Source organism: Marmota marmota, unplaced genomic scaffold, assembly GCF_001458135.2.
Source record: "Marmota marmota marmota unplaced genomic scaffold, marMar, whole genome shotgun sequence".
Classification (NCBI taxonomy): Eukaryota; Metazoa; Chordata; class Mammalia; order Rodentia; family Sciuridae; genus Marmota; species Marmota marmota.
This window is the reverse complement of record NW_025999891.1, coordinates 8,686,753-8,701,840: the sequence shown is the minus strand read 5'-3', so window position 1 is coordinate 8,701,840 and position 15,088 is coordinate 8,686,753. Positions and strand designations below refer to the sequence as shown.

At 57.5% G+C, this 15,088-nt stretch overlaps 1 protein-coding gene across 1 annotated transcript; it reads right to left on the bottom strand.

Annotated features, from left to right (window-relative positions):
* Positions 1 to 3,737: 3,737 nt before the first annotated feature.
* Tmem132e (transmembrane protein 132E) lies at positions 3,738 to 14,791 on the bottom strand. Its single transcript, XM_015500952.2, has 8 exons — positions 14,544 to 14,791; positions 13,589 to 13,735; positions 13,119 to 13,311; positions 12,267 to 12,410; positions 9,964 to 10,169; positions 7,755 to 8,043; positions 6,651 to 6,842; positions 3,738 to 5,905 (listed from the first exon to the last, which is right to left on the bottom strand). Exons 1-8 carry the CDS (start codon positions 14,789 to 14,791, stop codon positions 4,856 to 4,858), a joined length of 2,469 nt encoding a protein of 822 aa, XP_015356438.2. The 3' UTR covers positions 3,738 to 4,855.
* Between the last annotated feature and the right edge of the window lie 297 nt (positions 14,792 to 15,088).

Below are 15,088 nucleotides of genomic sequence, written 5' to 3'. Positions count from 1 at the left end.
TGTAAAACGGGCCTAGTAATAGCCTCTACCTTAACTGGTTGTTGTGAAAATCCATGAAAGGATGGAGACGAAGTGGTCTGCAGATTGTGAGGTCTCAGTAAACGTCGGTGACTTTTTAACACTTCTACTTTCTCTGTGCCTGGATCCGTGGAAAGGTTTAATAATTGCTCACTGAGCCAAAGTGACAGGGATGGGGGCCTGGATGGCCTCAGTTTGCAGTTTCTCTTGCTAAGTCCTAGGGGACAGCAGGAATTCCCCAAAGGGAAGGTCAGGTGCAGGCTGACACCCAGCTCCCTAGGCTGGGCATCTCTGCTGATGCCACCAGCTGTCCAGACAAGCCCAGCCCCACCGCATCTTAGAAAAATGTTTCAGGGTCTCTGCTTTGAGGGACTGCCTGATTGCCTGCTGTGACAGTCTGCTGGGAGGAGGTTCCCAGTGGTCACTCAAACCGTGGCAGAGGCCAGTGTGTATGGTTGAGCCATCGTCCTCCATCTGCCTCAAGCATTATCTACCATCTGTACCTTAATTGGGGTCTTGCAGCCTGGCCCCCCAGCACAGGGCACATCAAATCCTTAGGACACTTCTCTAATCTCCCCCCAAGGCAAACTTCTCCAACCTCATCCCCCTTCACTTGTCAGTGTCATTGGTTGCCTCAGAATGCAGTAGACAGTAGGTGGGCCAGGTCGTGTCTAAGCTGGAGACCTTGGGCAAATTCCTTGCCCTCTCTGTGCCTGGGTGTCCTTATCTATGATATAGGAGTACACATCCCTATGTCCCTAGACTCTTGGTAGAAATACAAGTGTTGAAACAGTGGGGCTTTTGAAGGAAGGCCAGTGGATATTATCTAGTAGTGGTGATTTCTGTGTTTTCCAAATAAGGAAATGAGGGCTCAGAGTTGGTGATGTATTAGCTGGAGGTCACACAGCCAATACACTGTCAGATTCCAGAAGCCCCTGACAACCTGACTTGGGAAGTAAGAGTTTCCTCCTCTGGCCCATCTACTCTATTTGTAATCCTCTCCTTTTGGTGCCAATATCTGTCTCCCTGCCCCAGAAGTCATTTCTTAAGGGTGACCCTGTGCCTGGTACATGGTAAGTGTTCAGTTCATCAAGACAGAGGTGGGGACCTGGCCTAGGGTGGCACAGGTGGAGGTAATTATTCTGGTGGCCGCTCCCTATCCCGGCCCTGCCTTCCCCGCTCCGGCTGAGAAATCTCATTTTGCAGCGAGCTGATTCATGGACCCGGTTCCTGGTGTTCCCCGAGCAGCTCTCTGTCAATAACTATTCTTTACAAGGTCCCTTGATTCGTTTTCAGAGTTGAAGACAAATTTTTAAAGAGGAGTTCAGTGCCAGGGCCATTCCAGAGGGGCTGTTAACTTAATGTCCCCCCTCATTCCCGCCAAGCCCGCTCCTGCTGGAACTCGGCCGGGGTCAAGGCGTCGCTGTTTCTAGCAATCGCTCCTGAGTTCTTGCATGTGGACCCGGAGGGGGGGATGAAGAGAAAGGGACACAGATTATAGGACAAGGCAGCATGCATGTCGCTGGCCATGTTACCTAGTGTGTGCTGTGTGACTTTCGGCCAAAAGCTTTTCCTCTCTGGGCCCTCGTCTCTGGTTGGTGAAGGCACAGAAGCTGCCAAACGCTTCCCTCTGGCAGTGGCCTGGCCTCTGAAACTCATTCGGCAAGGAGGTGGCAGGTCTTCTCTCCTCCTGCCATCTCCAGCTGGGATAAACCCTGGGCAAATTCTCCTGCTGAGTACCACTGTATGCACCAGCCCTGTTCCTGCTGCCCGGGCTCATGGCCCGAGTGCTTCCTGCAGCACCCTCCTAGCGAGCACCCTTGCTCCTGCCGTCCTGTGTTCCTTCACCCAGGGACAGGGAAGTAGCTGGACCTCAAGCCTGAGCCTAATTCCCAGATTCATGCTGGGCCCACCACACCTTCTCTCTCTCCTTCTCTCTTTTTGGTACTGGGAATGAAACCCAGGGATGCTTTGCCACTGAGCTACATCCCCAGTTCTTTTTATTTTTTGATTTTGACACAAGGCCTTGTAAAGTTGCTTAGGGCCTCAAAGTTGCTGGGGCTAACCTCGAACTTGCCATCCTCCCGCCTTGGCCTCCTGAGTCGCTGGGATTACAAGCGTGCACCACCGCACCTGGCCCACACCTTCTGTAGTCCTCACATGTTTGCACAAATGCTCTTGTGTTTCCTTACTGCCAGGGGCTCATGTTCCAGGCTTAGGGGGAGTAGGTGCAACCACTCCTCTGTGCCCCACCGCCCCAGGGCAAAACTCTGTGGCCATCCAGGTGATAACTTACCTGTCTTCCCTGTGAGGGCTCCTTGAAGACAGGTGCACGGGGCTTCCCAGACCCACCCCCCCCACCCACTGAGCAGGGCCAGCACGTAACAAGAGCCTAATGTGTTGAATGAACAAATGGCTCCGAGCTGAACACCTGTAGCCTCCCCACCCTGAAACCTGGGGTATTCCTCCTCGAAGCACACCTGTCCTCATCTCTCTCCCTTATGAGAGTCTCAAGGGAACGACTTGGATCACTTATGATTTTCTAAACTAATTAGATAGTAGAGTCTGCAAAATCCCAAACCTGGGATGATACCAAGGCCATCGATGGTCTGTAATGGGCTTTAATTTAGTCAGCACACATTGGTAGAGCACTTGCCAATTGACCTGTGTCCTTCTAAGGTTCACCAGGAGCTCACATCAGGGTGGATTTGAACATCGGGGTCTGGTGCTCCTAGAACTCTAGGAGAGCCCACAGGTGAACCCCTGGGGTTCTGCCCTGCACACAGCTCTTCAGCAGCTACCCCCTTGCCGCGGAGCCCATCGGATCCTTGTTGCAAAATCATCCGTCCCTGGTCTTCTTGTCAAACCCATGCCTTGCCTGGAAGCTCAGAACTGGTTGGGGCCAGGACCCTTCCTTGAGACCCTCTCTGTGCAGTGGTCTGCCCTGGCGTCCTGTCTGCTGCTGGGTGCCATATAGGACACTTTACACATTACCACCTCATGGAATCCTCACAACACCCCCGGGCTGCTACTGGGGTGGAGCAGAGAGTCATGGAAGCCAGCATCTCCACTTGGTGGGCAAGGGCATGTTTGGGGGGGCAGAAAGCTGCTGGTCCTTTCTGGGGGGTTGACGGCTATTCTTCCTCTCTTCAAGATGGTTGCTGTACTCACCTGTCCATGGGCATAGAAGGCTGGGCCAGTCTCCCCCTGCCTGCCTGCAGCTTCTGTGCCCTGTCCTCTGCTTGGGGTTGCTGCCTGTGTGTATGTGGGGGTGATCTCTGCGTATAAGGGTCTGTGAGTCAACCATGGTCCATTGGTGGGACAAGGGGACACCCAACATGCCTTATCCTACCATGGAAACCCTAGGAATTTCCGTATCAATGCCACGTTGAAGGGACAGGAGGTTTCCATGAGGCAGGGGAGAGCACTTGGGGGAGCACCCCAATCCTCTCCCCTCTCTTGTTCTTCCGTGGCCTCCCACCCTCAGCTGGCCCTTCCCACCTCAGAGCCAATCCTGGCACACACCTAGAAGCCACCTCTTCGTAAGGCACACTTGCCAGTTTGTGGATCCTTTGTCATTTGATGTGGGCATCCTCGGGGCATCCGAGGGCCTAAGGGATCTGCATGCAGGGGCCAGCCAGTGTGGCCTCGTGTCATGTGGTGTGCGCATGGTGTATGCGTGCGTGTGTGCATGTGTGTCCACGCCACGAGCAAGAGACGGAACCAGGCACCATGGAACCAGCCACCATGTCTGTTTGCCGGGAGTTGCGGCTCCCACCCCCAGTCCAATGGCCTCCATTTATTTATGAAAAAAATCCAACACAGTGGTGGGTAGAACCCAAGAGAAAAGTGGCTGTGGGATGGGGCAGGGGAGGCGCCAGCTCCCTCTGCCTTCGTGTGCCCCTCGGCCCCCCACAGTGCTCCCTGGGCCCTCTTCTCCCCCTGCAGGGATTTCCTCCTGGGGGGCGGGTGGTGGTGTGGCTGCCTGCCCTGCGGTGCAGAGGGAAGGGGTGGTGAGCAGAGCGGAGGCGGCTAAGGCGCAGTCGTGTTGACCTTGCAGTGGTGGAGGCAGGAGGCACCTAGGCCTCCCTGGGCCCTGCTGGCCACAGTGCTCTGGGGTATGGTTTGGCCAGAGAGGGGACTGGGGACTCCTCCCGCTTGGGGCCCCCCTGCCCACAGCCCTTGGGGGGGCAGGAGGGAGTCCTGAGGAGAACCCAGAAGGTGCTGGCTTGGCACCAGACACCACTGTAGAGTCAGCTCTAGGCCCTGGGAGGCACCTGGAAGCCAGCAGATGCCATGACTGTCCACCGACCCCCAAATGTTGTCTGCAGCAAGATCCTTGGCAAGGCAGGCAGCCGCTGCCTCCCCACCCTGCAGGACAGAAATCCCTGAATATTGGTTTAAGAAAAGTCTTTGTGCAGTCTGTGACACAAGATTCCCCAGGTCCCCCTGGCACAGGGGGAGGACAGGGGAGCAGGAGACACGACCGGGCACAGTGTGGGCTCACCTCCCCCATGCTGGACCTCAGGGCCCCGCTCCTGGGGCAGCTGGGCTGCCTAGACCCGCAGAGGCTGGAAAGGACAGGACGGAGCCCTGCCTGCTTCCCTCCTTGCAAGCCCCTCAGGAAGGGGCCCTCCACCCCCAGGTGGCAGGAGAGGGTGACACTGGGAGGTGGGAGGGGCCAGAATAGGGAACCATCCAAGTTCCTCCAAGCAAAGCTGCGGGAGTGGGGAGTATAAAACCAACCCGCCTGCCCTGTGGTGTGAACCCGGGTCCCAGCTGGTCCCACCCACGCAGCCGGTGTGGGGGGTCATCCTTGCCACCCGGGATGGCGCCTCTAAGCAATCTCTTTGATTCTGCGCATGTAATTGTGCAGGTCCGGGGGCGGAGTGGCCCGCTTGGCTCCCGCCACGTCGGGGCAGCCCCAACCCAGGTCCTCTTCATCCTCCTCGTCCTCTTCGCCGGCTGGCACAGAGTCATAGGCCAGCTCCTCCGAGGGCAGCGTAGTGAAGGTGGTGAACTTGACCCGCTTGCGCTTGGAGGTGGGAGAGCTGGCGGGGTCCTCGGCCTGGTCCCGGGCGGAGCCGCCCGAGGAGCCATCGCCGCGTCCGTGCACCTGGCTCTGGACGCTGGTCTGGGAGCTGCCGCTACTGTGGTGGTCCCCGTGGCAGCAGGCGGGCACGGTCTCCAGAGGGTTGCCGGCGGGCGGCGAGAGCTCCCCTTGCACCCGAAGCGGCTGCCCGTTGCCCAGGAACACCCAGTGGTGAGAGTGGTCCATGCTGGTCTGGCCCTCGGGCGGGATGCGCTTGTGCCGGTAGCGCAGCACGAAGACGATGCAGTTGATGAGGAAGACGAGGATGGCGAGGCAGAAGACGCCCAGCAGTGCGTACATGCCGATCTCCAGGTCCGTCAGACCCCGGGGCATCTGCAGGAAGCCGGTGGGCAGCGGCAAGAAGTCCTCTGTGGGTGGCACCGCGGAGGTGCCCAGTCCAGGGGCCGCCAGCGCAGGGCCCCCTGTGCCTGGAGGACCGGCTCCTCGGGCCTCGTCCTCGCCCCCGCCGGCTCCCGGCTGGCTGGGTCCTGGGTAGTCGTAAGTGGGGTCCTCTTCGTCCCTCCCGAAGTGCACTCGCAGGCCCACGGGGGTCGTGGCCAGCACGCTCTTGCGCTTGGTTTTCTGGCAGCTCTCGGCAATCGTGAGTTCGGCGCGGAGCAGCTCCCCGGCCCCCTCGGTCTCAGCTACCACCAGTGGGAAGGCCCGATCCTGAGTGACTGTGGCCACTCGCTCATCCAGGCTGCTCACCAGCAGCCCGTAGTCCCGTGGGCTGTAAAGGGAGAGTGGGGCCGTGGTGCCATCACTATAGGAGAGCCAGAGGCTCAGGAGGGCTTCCTGCGGAGGAGGAGGGGATAGGAGTGAGAAAGCCTGCCCCACTAGGTCCTGATGGCTACAAGGATAAGGATCAAGGATCTCTGGCCCCCTTCTACCTTCCCCGTGGAAACTGGCATGTGGCAGGCACAAGTCCTCCCAGGTTGGGGGGGAGGGGTGAAAGGCATCATGGCATCCAGCCTGGTGCTACCCCAGAGACTGCTTCTGTCCTCTTGAACCCAAGGCAAATTCCGCCTTCAGTTCTGCTCTTATGCTGCGGGAGTAGCCCCAAATCTGCGTTCCTGATCTTGAGATCCCCCATCAGACCCTTGGCTTATGATAACACATGCTCCTAGCCTCCTCCTTGGTCAGTCTTAACTTCTGAGAATTCCTCTTCCTGCAGAGGAGCAAGCAGAGCCCAGAGAGAAGCAATGGCCCTGGCTCATGCGCAGAGCACTGGGGGTGGAGGACCCCTGCGTCTTGACTCCTGGCTCCATGCTTGAAGCCCACCTCCTCACCCCCTCTGTGCTCCCGCCTGTCGCCTGTCCACAGGAAGATCTCAGGTGGCAAGTGCAGGAGAAGCTGCCCAGACCCCTATGCAGGGCAGGGGGAGGGGACAGGGCAGACACCGAGGGGTTCGGAGGGCAGAGAGAGCTTCCGTCACCTGAAGACCTGACTAGGGGACTCATGGCGTAAAGGAAAGACAGAGCCCCTAAGCCCTCCCTCCACTCCCCAGACCCCCTTGCTGGCAGGTCAGGCGGCCAGCTACCTGCTTGGGGAAGGTGAGGGTCTGCTGTGCGGCTGTGGTGGCCAGGATGGTGTGGCTGCTTCCAGGGCTGGGCCGCAGGGAGAGGGTCAGGCTGGCCACCACCTGGGCCTGCAGCTGTGTGATGCTGACCTTCTCCTCTGTCACTGTCAGCAGCGTCTCCCCTAGCACCGCCTCCGTCAGTGGGGACACCACCTGAGGCAGAGCAGGATGGGGATGGGAGAGAGCCAGGAAGGCAGCAGCCCCCACCCAGGGTCTCCCCAGGGAGGATGCCCCTTGCTGCCAGAAGAGGAGCCCAGAGCGATGGGGTGGGCAGGGAGGCAGGGAGGCAGACTCCTGGCTCTGCCTTACACCTGCAAGCAGGAACCAAGGTCCAGGGGTCACAAGAGGGTGGGGGGCTCACAGGAGCCAGTCAGGAACCCGGATGAGAGGGGTGAGCTGATTTTGAGGACAATAACCCTCACACGGTGATAAACAGTAAGTGATGTTTGGCCTCAATGTCAGGGAGACAAAAAGGAGAAGTGGGGACGGTGGCAAGTGGGAGAACTCATGCTCACGGAAGGGGAAACTCATGACTCCTGCTGATCGTGGCCAGGTGGGGATGTAGGCTCAGTCTTGCTGGATTCATTTTTTTTTTTTGTAAAAACCAGAAATCTAGACTGTTTTTTTTGAAAGGAGAAAACCTCTCAATTTTGAAATGTTGCACCAATCGTTTTCTAAACCAAATCTGACTGCAGGCAGATGCCAGCCCCTGGGTCCCTATTTATAATCTCTCAGATCCATGAGCTCTACCCAGACACCGAATTATCAGGGAGCAAGGTCCAAGCTGAGTTTCTGGAGTGGCTCTCCCCTGCTCCCACAGCCCCTCTCCACCCGCACACAGTCCCCCTCCCTGTGGGAGGCTGGACAATGGTTGATGCCTCATGCAGTGAAGACCTTTGCCAAGATGAAGCTGGAAGGACTTGACCTTCAGTGGTGTAACTTCAGGCAGAGTGACAGGTGGGAAGGAAGCAGGTCCTGGGGCCAGTTGGGGTTGCTCCCAGGGGCTCTGAGCTCCCCACCCACAGGTAAACCAGACCCCTTTGTGCTCACCCGGCTCAGGCCTACCTTAAAGGGGGTGGTGCCTGGCTCCAGTCCCGCTAGCGTGCTACTGTCCACCATGTGTGCCACTCGGGGGTCGCCTACCCGCATGAAGTCACTGACCAAATCCGTGACCTCCACCAACCAGTCTGGGCCCAGCATGGTGACCACCTGGTCAGTGCCCTCAGATGACGTTGTGTGGAACTGGGTGAAGACCTGCAGGGTGGCATGCTGGTACTGCAGGGTACAGCCCCGGCTCACGCTCTGCCGCCGCTCCTCTTCCTCCTCATCCTCGTCTTCGCTTTCCCGGGCTGACCTGGGGTGGGGATGCACCAAGGTCGGGGCTGGCTGGGCTGAGGGCACTTCACCCTAGCTCTGACCTGCACAAGTCTCTGCCCTCATCCTTGCCCTGATGGTCCTTCCAGCTCCCCATGGGTGGAGGCTCTGCAAACCTCCTCCTGGTTCGTGCCTCCATCTCTAAGTTTGTGCCAGGAGCCCCGACCTTTTCCTCTCTAACCCAAGCCTCTGCATAGTTGGCACTTGATCCCAATTGATGACTCCTGCCTTCTTTAGCACTAAGCATGAGCCTGGTTCTGTGCTCAGCTCCAAACTGGAGTAAAGGGGCTCCCTGTTAGAGAGCGCCAGAAGGCCTAGCTGAATCACGCACAACTTGCAGACAATGAACTTGGAAATTTAACGGAGGAGATTTCCAAGCAAGGTCTAGAAGGGGCAGCCCAGCTTCCCCTCGCTGCTTTTAGTAAAAGGTGAGAGGAGAGAGACAAATTGACAAACTGTTAAGCAAAAGGGAACTCTGGGATCTGATGAGTTGGGGAATTCTCAACCTAGCAGGTTGGAAAAGATGCTCACATCAGTAGATTCCCTGCCAGGAAGGCACGCTCCAGAGAGAAAGCTTGCGAGAGCTTTGTCAGTATCAACCAGCCCAAATATTCATTCACACAAAGGGCTCTTTCATCTGTGTTGACTAATTTAATCTTCACCACAATCCCATGAGAAGTATTATCTTGCTTATTTTACAGGTAAGAAAAATGAGGCACAGAGAGGTTATGTGAATAGCCCAAGTTTGCACAGCTAGTACTGAGTCAGGATTTCAGCCAGACTGCAGAGTTTGTTCTATCCTCACTACTTAAAGCAGCATCCCCATCACTCGGTAGATGGTCAGAAATGCAGAATCTCAGGCTCCTCCAGACCTTCCCCATCAGAAGCTGCGTTTTAGCAGGATGCCCTGGTTCACTCAGGTTTCAGAGGCCCTGGTCTGCACAACCTCGCTTTTGTAAATCTCTGTGGAACTGAACTCAGTCCCGTTCTCCCTTGGCCACCTGCTTCTTTCTCCACCCCACCCTAGCTGCCTGCTAATTTCCCTTGCTTCGCTTCCTTGCTGGGCCCTTCTCTGTTGTAGCTCTGAGAGAGTGGGTGGGTGGAGCATGGTGAGGACACGTGTTGATGCCCTGCAGATGGGCACTCAGGTGCATGAGCCTGCATCACTTCGAGGAGGCGGGGTGTGTGTCACGGTGCCTGTGTTCATGTGCTCGTGAGTCTGCCCTCAGTGTGCCCATGTAGGGGCAGCTGTGCCCAGGCACTTGCGTTCCTATGATGGTGCATCTGCTCCACTGGATGTACCTGGCTGCTCTCTCACCCTTTCTCCTTTCTACTCATCCTTCAAGATTTAACTCAAGCACACACCTATAATCCCATCGGCTGGGGAGGCTGAGGCAGGAGGATTGCAAGTTTGAGACTAGCCTCAACAACTTAGTGAGGCTGAGCAACTTAGTGAGACCCTGTCTCAAAATAAAGAATAAAAAGGGCTGAGGATTTGGCTCTCTGGGAAAGTGCCCCTGGGTTCAATCCCCAGTACCAAAAAAAAAAAAAAAAGAAGAAAAAAAAAGATTTAAATCAAGGGTCAACTCTTCTAGGAAGCCTGCTTTGGCTTGACACCCGTGCACAGGACATCCCATGCACCATTGTGTTCTGTGGCACATAGGTGTCTGCCTTCTCTGCTGGACGGAGAACTTGGCAGGGTCAGCTCTCTGGTTCCATATCTCAAACACCGGTCAGTAGTACCTACCACACAGTAGCTGTTCAATACGTTTGTTGATTGCACAGCTGACCCACAGAACCGGTTTACCCAGGGCCTTATACACATCTGCAGCTCAGCCTCTGAGGAGGCTGTATCCACCTGTGAGTGTCCCAAGTGTCCTGTGTGTGCGGGGGGCTGTACCTGCTGTCAGGGAGGATAGGTACCCTCCAGCCCTTCACTTGGCTGAGGCGAGCATCCGAGAGCTCGATGTGCAGAGGCAGCTTGGGGACCCAGACTGTCATTTCCAGGGGGGCGCTGAGGACGTCGTAGCGGAAGGTGACCCTGGCGTTCATGGACCCTCGAGACTCCTTTCCGCTCACAAATACATAGTCACAGCTGCTGGAAACCTGGGGAGAGGAGGAGCCGGCCATGTGCCTTGCCCCGCAGGTCTTCCTGCAGGGCAGTGTGGGGGACATGTGTGTGGCAAGCAGGGGCAGGAGGCCTGCTGGAGAGAGAGGGGCCACCAGGTGGGAGAAGGCGCTGATTCCACTGGGAGATGCCACTTTCCACCCTGTTTTTCTAGAAAGCCTGCCTCTGTGCCCACTGGTCCTTGGTGGTGCCAGCCTGCAAGTGTTTCTGTAGGGGCTGGTTCTGACCTGACGGAACCACCTGGTGAGGAGACCCCAGGTTGAAGGGCCTCACAAGGTCCTTAGTAATTGATAGCTCAGGAGTCAGGTGTCTGGCAGGAGAGGGCGCCCCACTGGGCAGGAGGAAGTTGAGGGGGAGGGGATCGTGGTGAGGGGCAGGTCCACGCCTCCTCTGTGCTGCCCCAGGAGAATGGGCAGCTGGGTAATTTCACGTGAGGGGGCTGCACTAGCCAGGTGTGGAGGCGAGGAAGCCGGGGAGGGAGCATCAGATGCCCAAATGCAGACTCCTGGATGTTTCCCACCAGTAGGGGAGGCTTTGGCAAATGCATGCCCACCTGGGCAGCAACCTGCATTCCTAGAGATTCCTAGAGATGGCAACTGGCTGCCTCCTGAGCACATCTTCCTGGAGACCAGTGCCCACTCACAGAGAGGTCGCTGCCAGGACTTCAGGGCAAACACAGATGGGTGTGTGTGCTCAGTGTGCCCACGCACACACCTGGCACATGCTTGAGTGCCTCCTACGTGCATGGTGCCCAGGCGCTCCTGCTGGCACATGCCCTCAATGGGGCAGAGGATCCCCAGAGTCTCTGCAGTGGGGGCGGGGAGGGTTCTGGGACTGTGGCTCATGGAAATGAGCCCCTGGACCATCCCAGGTCCCTTAATCATCTCAGAGGGTGCATGGGGGAAAGTGGGGACAGTAGCCCTGCCAGAAATGCTCATTTCCCACCTGGGCAGGCAGAGATGCCATCTGCAGCCCGGCAGATTCCACTTAGAATGCTGGCCAGGCCCATAAAGAACCTGGGAGCATCGCATGGAGTTTCATCACAAATCCCATTTAGAAGCCTTGATGATTCCCCTCAGTCTCTACAGCTATCACTCGGGTAGGGGAATCTGGGCACCAGAAAAGGTGCAGGTGAGGGCTTCAGGGACCTGAACGGTTTTCCAGCCAGCCAGCAGTGGAGAGCCCCATGGCCCCCAGCAAGGCTTCCAAGCGGCTGCCAAGGGCCAGGGGGTGTGGCACGGAGCCTCTGCTCTGACTCCCCTGAGAGCCTTCTGCCAGGGTCGGGGTGGATGAGGGCAGCACCAGGTTCTCCACTCTCAGTGGGACCCAGAGGCAGGGCATGAGGAGAGTGGGCACGAGGTAGCCCAGGTGAGCAGAGAGGACCCCTGCCTCCCTCTCCTGCCCTCCTCCAAGCTTCCTTCCAGGGCTGGACAGCTCTGGCCCCATGCTCCTTCTCTGCCCCATCTCACCTCTGCAAATAGGGAGGTGGCAAAGTGGCCACCCAAGACAGAAGAGCATCCTGTGTTCTGGGCTGAGGAGGACTTGGGGCAGAGCAGGTCCCTGCTGGAGAGCTGTGGCTGGGAGGGGCCTGCAGGAGTCAGGGGGTGCGGCAGAGTGGGGACCTCTGTGTACAACCTTCTGAGGACTTCCTCCCTGAGCTCCATCTGCCCCGGGGTTCAGGGTCAGTCTGTGAGGAGCCCACCTCCCCGCTCTCCCTTGCCTTGCCCAATGTCTGTCACACCCCAGGGCTCAGTAATGACTTCCTGGGTTGAGTTTGAGTTCTCTTTGGGATGGCCAAGCCGTCAGCTCCCTCTTCCTCCAGGAAGCCCTACAGGACTGGCTGCAGCGGTACTCGGAAGCTCTCTAGGGAGAAGAGACTTAGGGATGGACCGTTTCAGACAGGCATGCGGCCACTCAGGATGCATGAGCCTGGTGCTGTGGGAGGGAAGGGGAGGTTCTGAGTGCAGTTTTTAAGGATGAGTGAGATAAGCCACCTCGACTCTGGTTTGGGGGTCCACTCCCCCAGAGGGTCCAACACCATCTTCATCTAGAGGACCCGCCTCCAGGAAGCTCACCTTGATGATGTCCTCATTGTCAGACTCGCAGTCCACGAGGGTGGAGACATCTAGCACAAGGCCTGTCACTTCGATGGCGATGACTTTCACAGGGATGGCCACGGTCCTGCCCGTCAAGATGGCTGTGTTGATGATCTCTGTATCCTGAGGGAGGAGCAGAGGAGGGAGTTCTGTTTGTGGTCCCTTTCTCTATAGGGATATGTCTACCAAGACCCTGGACCCGGCTGGTGCCACTCTTCAGAGGCATAACCTTCCCATGGGGACACTGGCACCCGTGTGCAGGGATAAGCTACCACTCAGACTCACGCTCCTTCTTGGAGGGTCTGTCACGTGGACAGCTGTGGAGCCTCACCTAGGCCTCACTCTGCTCCCCAGCCTTAGTCTGTGTGGGCCTCACCATCAGGATGCTCAGAGTAACAGCTAACGCATTCACCTGGCTCCTCAAGGTGCACTGGGTTGGTCCCACATGGCCATTCTACCCCGTGCTCCTTCTAAAGTCATGGCTTCCTTTGGAGAAACTACTCACATCTCCACTGCTATATCTTTGTCCACCTGTCCAAGGCACCCTCCTCATCTTCTGTGACAGTGAGAGCCCTTCCCCTTACCTGACCTCCTCCCACCTGACCTTCCTCCCACTCCCCTGCATGGCTACCTCCTCTAGGAAACCTCCCCTGAGCAGCCTCTACATGGTGACTGCCCACCCTCCAGGAGTGCCCACCGGGAGGGTGGAGGCAGTCTCCTGCGTAGTCCCCTCTGTGGGCGCCCACAAGCACACACGCACTCAGCCATGCTCACTGCCCCCCCACACATAGAGACATAGGCAGCCACTGGCCTGGTCGCCTGGCCACTCACCATTGCTAGGGGCAGAATGGCTTGCACATCCCGCTGGATGACTGTCAGCTCGGTGACTGCCCGCTCCAGGTCAGGTAGGGCACCATGGCCACGGTAGTCGATGTGCCACATGATTCTCCGCTTGACCGAATGGCTGGTGAAGTTCTCCATCTCAAAGTCTAGCTGTAGAATCTCCAGGGGGCCCTGGCCCTCCCTGACAGGGAGGGAAAGAAGGGGGACAGAGGATGAAGACCAGGAGAAGCCGGGGAGCTCTGAAACCCTCAGAGGGGACCCCATCCCTCCTCAGCAGCCGCCTTCTATGGCCCTGGGCCTCTTCAGCCCTCTCGAGGTAACCTGTCCCCAAAGTCCCATGTTGGGGTCCAGACCTCAGATTTCCCATCAACTGGGTCCCAACCCTTCACAAGCTCAGCCTTGCCATTGAGGACCCCCCACCCCTCTAGGTGCCTGCTCTGCAAAGAGGTAGGGCTCACCAGGGGGGCAGGGGAGTGCCCTGGGCCCAGGCCACATCCACAGTGGCCGTTGAGTGCTTTGCCCCCGTCAGCAGCTCTGAGGTCACATGCCACTGGACACTTCGTGACTTGGTGCCTAGAAGGGTCACACCCTTTTTGGCCTTCACCCTGGAACAAAGAGCGAAACAGAGGAGAGAGAGAGGGTTAGGCTGGGACCCAAAGTCTGGGTGCCTGGCCACCACCTCTGGGCTGGAGTTGGGGTGGGGGAACAGGGGAGCTAAGAGACCCTGAGTCCTAGACTTAAGGGTCTTGGTATCTGACACCACATAGGTACGTATTGCTCATGTGGGGCAGTGTGTCCGTGGGCTCTATTTTATGTCAGAATCGCCCACCATGACTCAAACCATGCATTCCAACTGGGAAACATCGTATGTTTTGTGGGGGATGTGATATGATCTAAGCATTTTTGAATTCATGAGCTGTGTTCTTCTGAAAGTATAGAAAAAGTGGGAGTCTCAAAAAATTCTTCTCTCAACCCCAGGACTGAGACCAATGTCCCAACAGGCACATACACCTGTTGGTCTTATGGCTACCATCCAAGGGGGTGCTTTCTGACCTCTGTCTCCTCTCTAGCCTTTGTTTCCTCCTCTGTAAAATGGGGGAGTTGGATAGCTGATCCTCCAGAGCCCTTGCAGCCACATCCCATCATTCTGAGACTCTACATGTGTGAAAACTGGCTATGCCTTTTACTGTGATGGTGACTCCATTGAGATAAAGCAGACGCAGAGGTTTTGGTTGCCATCAGAAGGACTAAGAACATGGGGGTGGTGGCTCACCTAAGTTCGCAGTCTTTTGCCATAGATGGGAGAGCTGAGATTAGGATGCTGGACAGAGATCCAGCTAGGACCTGGACAAGGTGTCGGGGATCTACTGGACCTTGGAAGGGAAGCCAGACCCCTGACCACAGCTCTGTTACCTGAGTGTGAAATGCTCCACGCTGGGGCTGGAGGGCGAGGAGGAGTTGGGGGCCAGGTAGAGGAGAATGCTCAGTACCTCCCCTGGCTTGAGCGGCCGGTCGGGCAGGCGGATCATCAGGTTGCTGTCCAGCCTGTGCTCCTGCAGCGCCCTCCGAGGTGGCGGGCGGAAGAGGCTGATGCTCCCGATGCGCAGCAAGGGGTGCTGTGTGTCCCAAGGACATAAATATGAAAATTGTAACACTGTCATCTTTCTGNGGGCCGCGCCTCCCGCAGGAAGAAGGCCAGACGCGTGTGCGACAGGCGGTAGCTGACCGGCAGCACCGGGCTGGCCGGAGGCCCCGGTGGGCTGGGACTGGCAGGGTGGGAGCGGCTGGAGGCTGGGGACAGAGAGCAAAGAGACCCAGAGTGGTCAGGAGAGGCACGCTGGACCCCAGCCCCTGGCTGCCTACCTCTCAACCCCCACAGACAGCCTGGTCCACTGTCTTTGGTGGTCCAGGGCCCTGCTACCAGGCACCCAGCCTGGCGCCACCTTTGTTCTTTGTTA

What these genes read in the sequence shown, in the direction of transcription:
- Tmem132e (XM_015500952.2), bottom strand. Translation starts at nt 14,791, where the DNA reads ATGACAGTGTTACAATTTTCATATTTATGTCCTTGGGACACACAGCAC. An exon ending in ACAATGAGGACATCATCAAG is followed by an intron (nt 10,170 to 12,266) that starts GTGAGCTTCCTG and finishes TCCTCTCCCCAG; the next exon opens with GTTTCCAGCAGCTGTGACTA. An exon ending in CCCTCACCTTCCCCAAGCAG is followed by an intron (nt 5,906 to 6,650) that starts GTAGCTGGCCGC and finishes CCTCCTCCGCAG; the next exon opens with GAAGCCCTCCTGAGCCTCTG.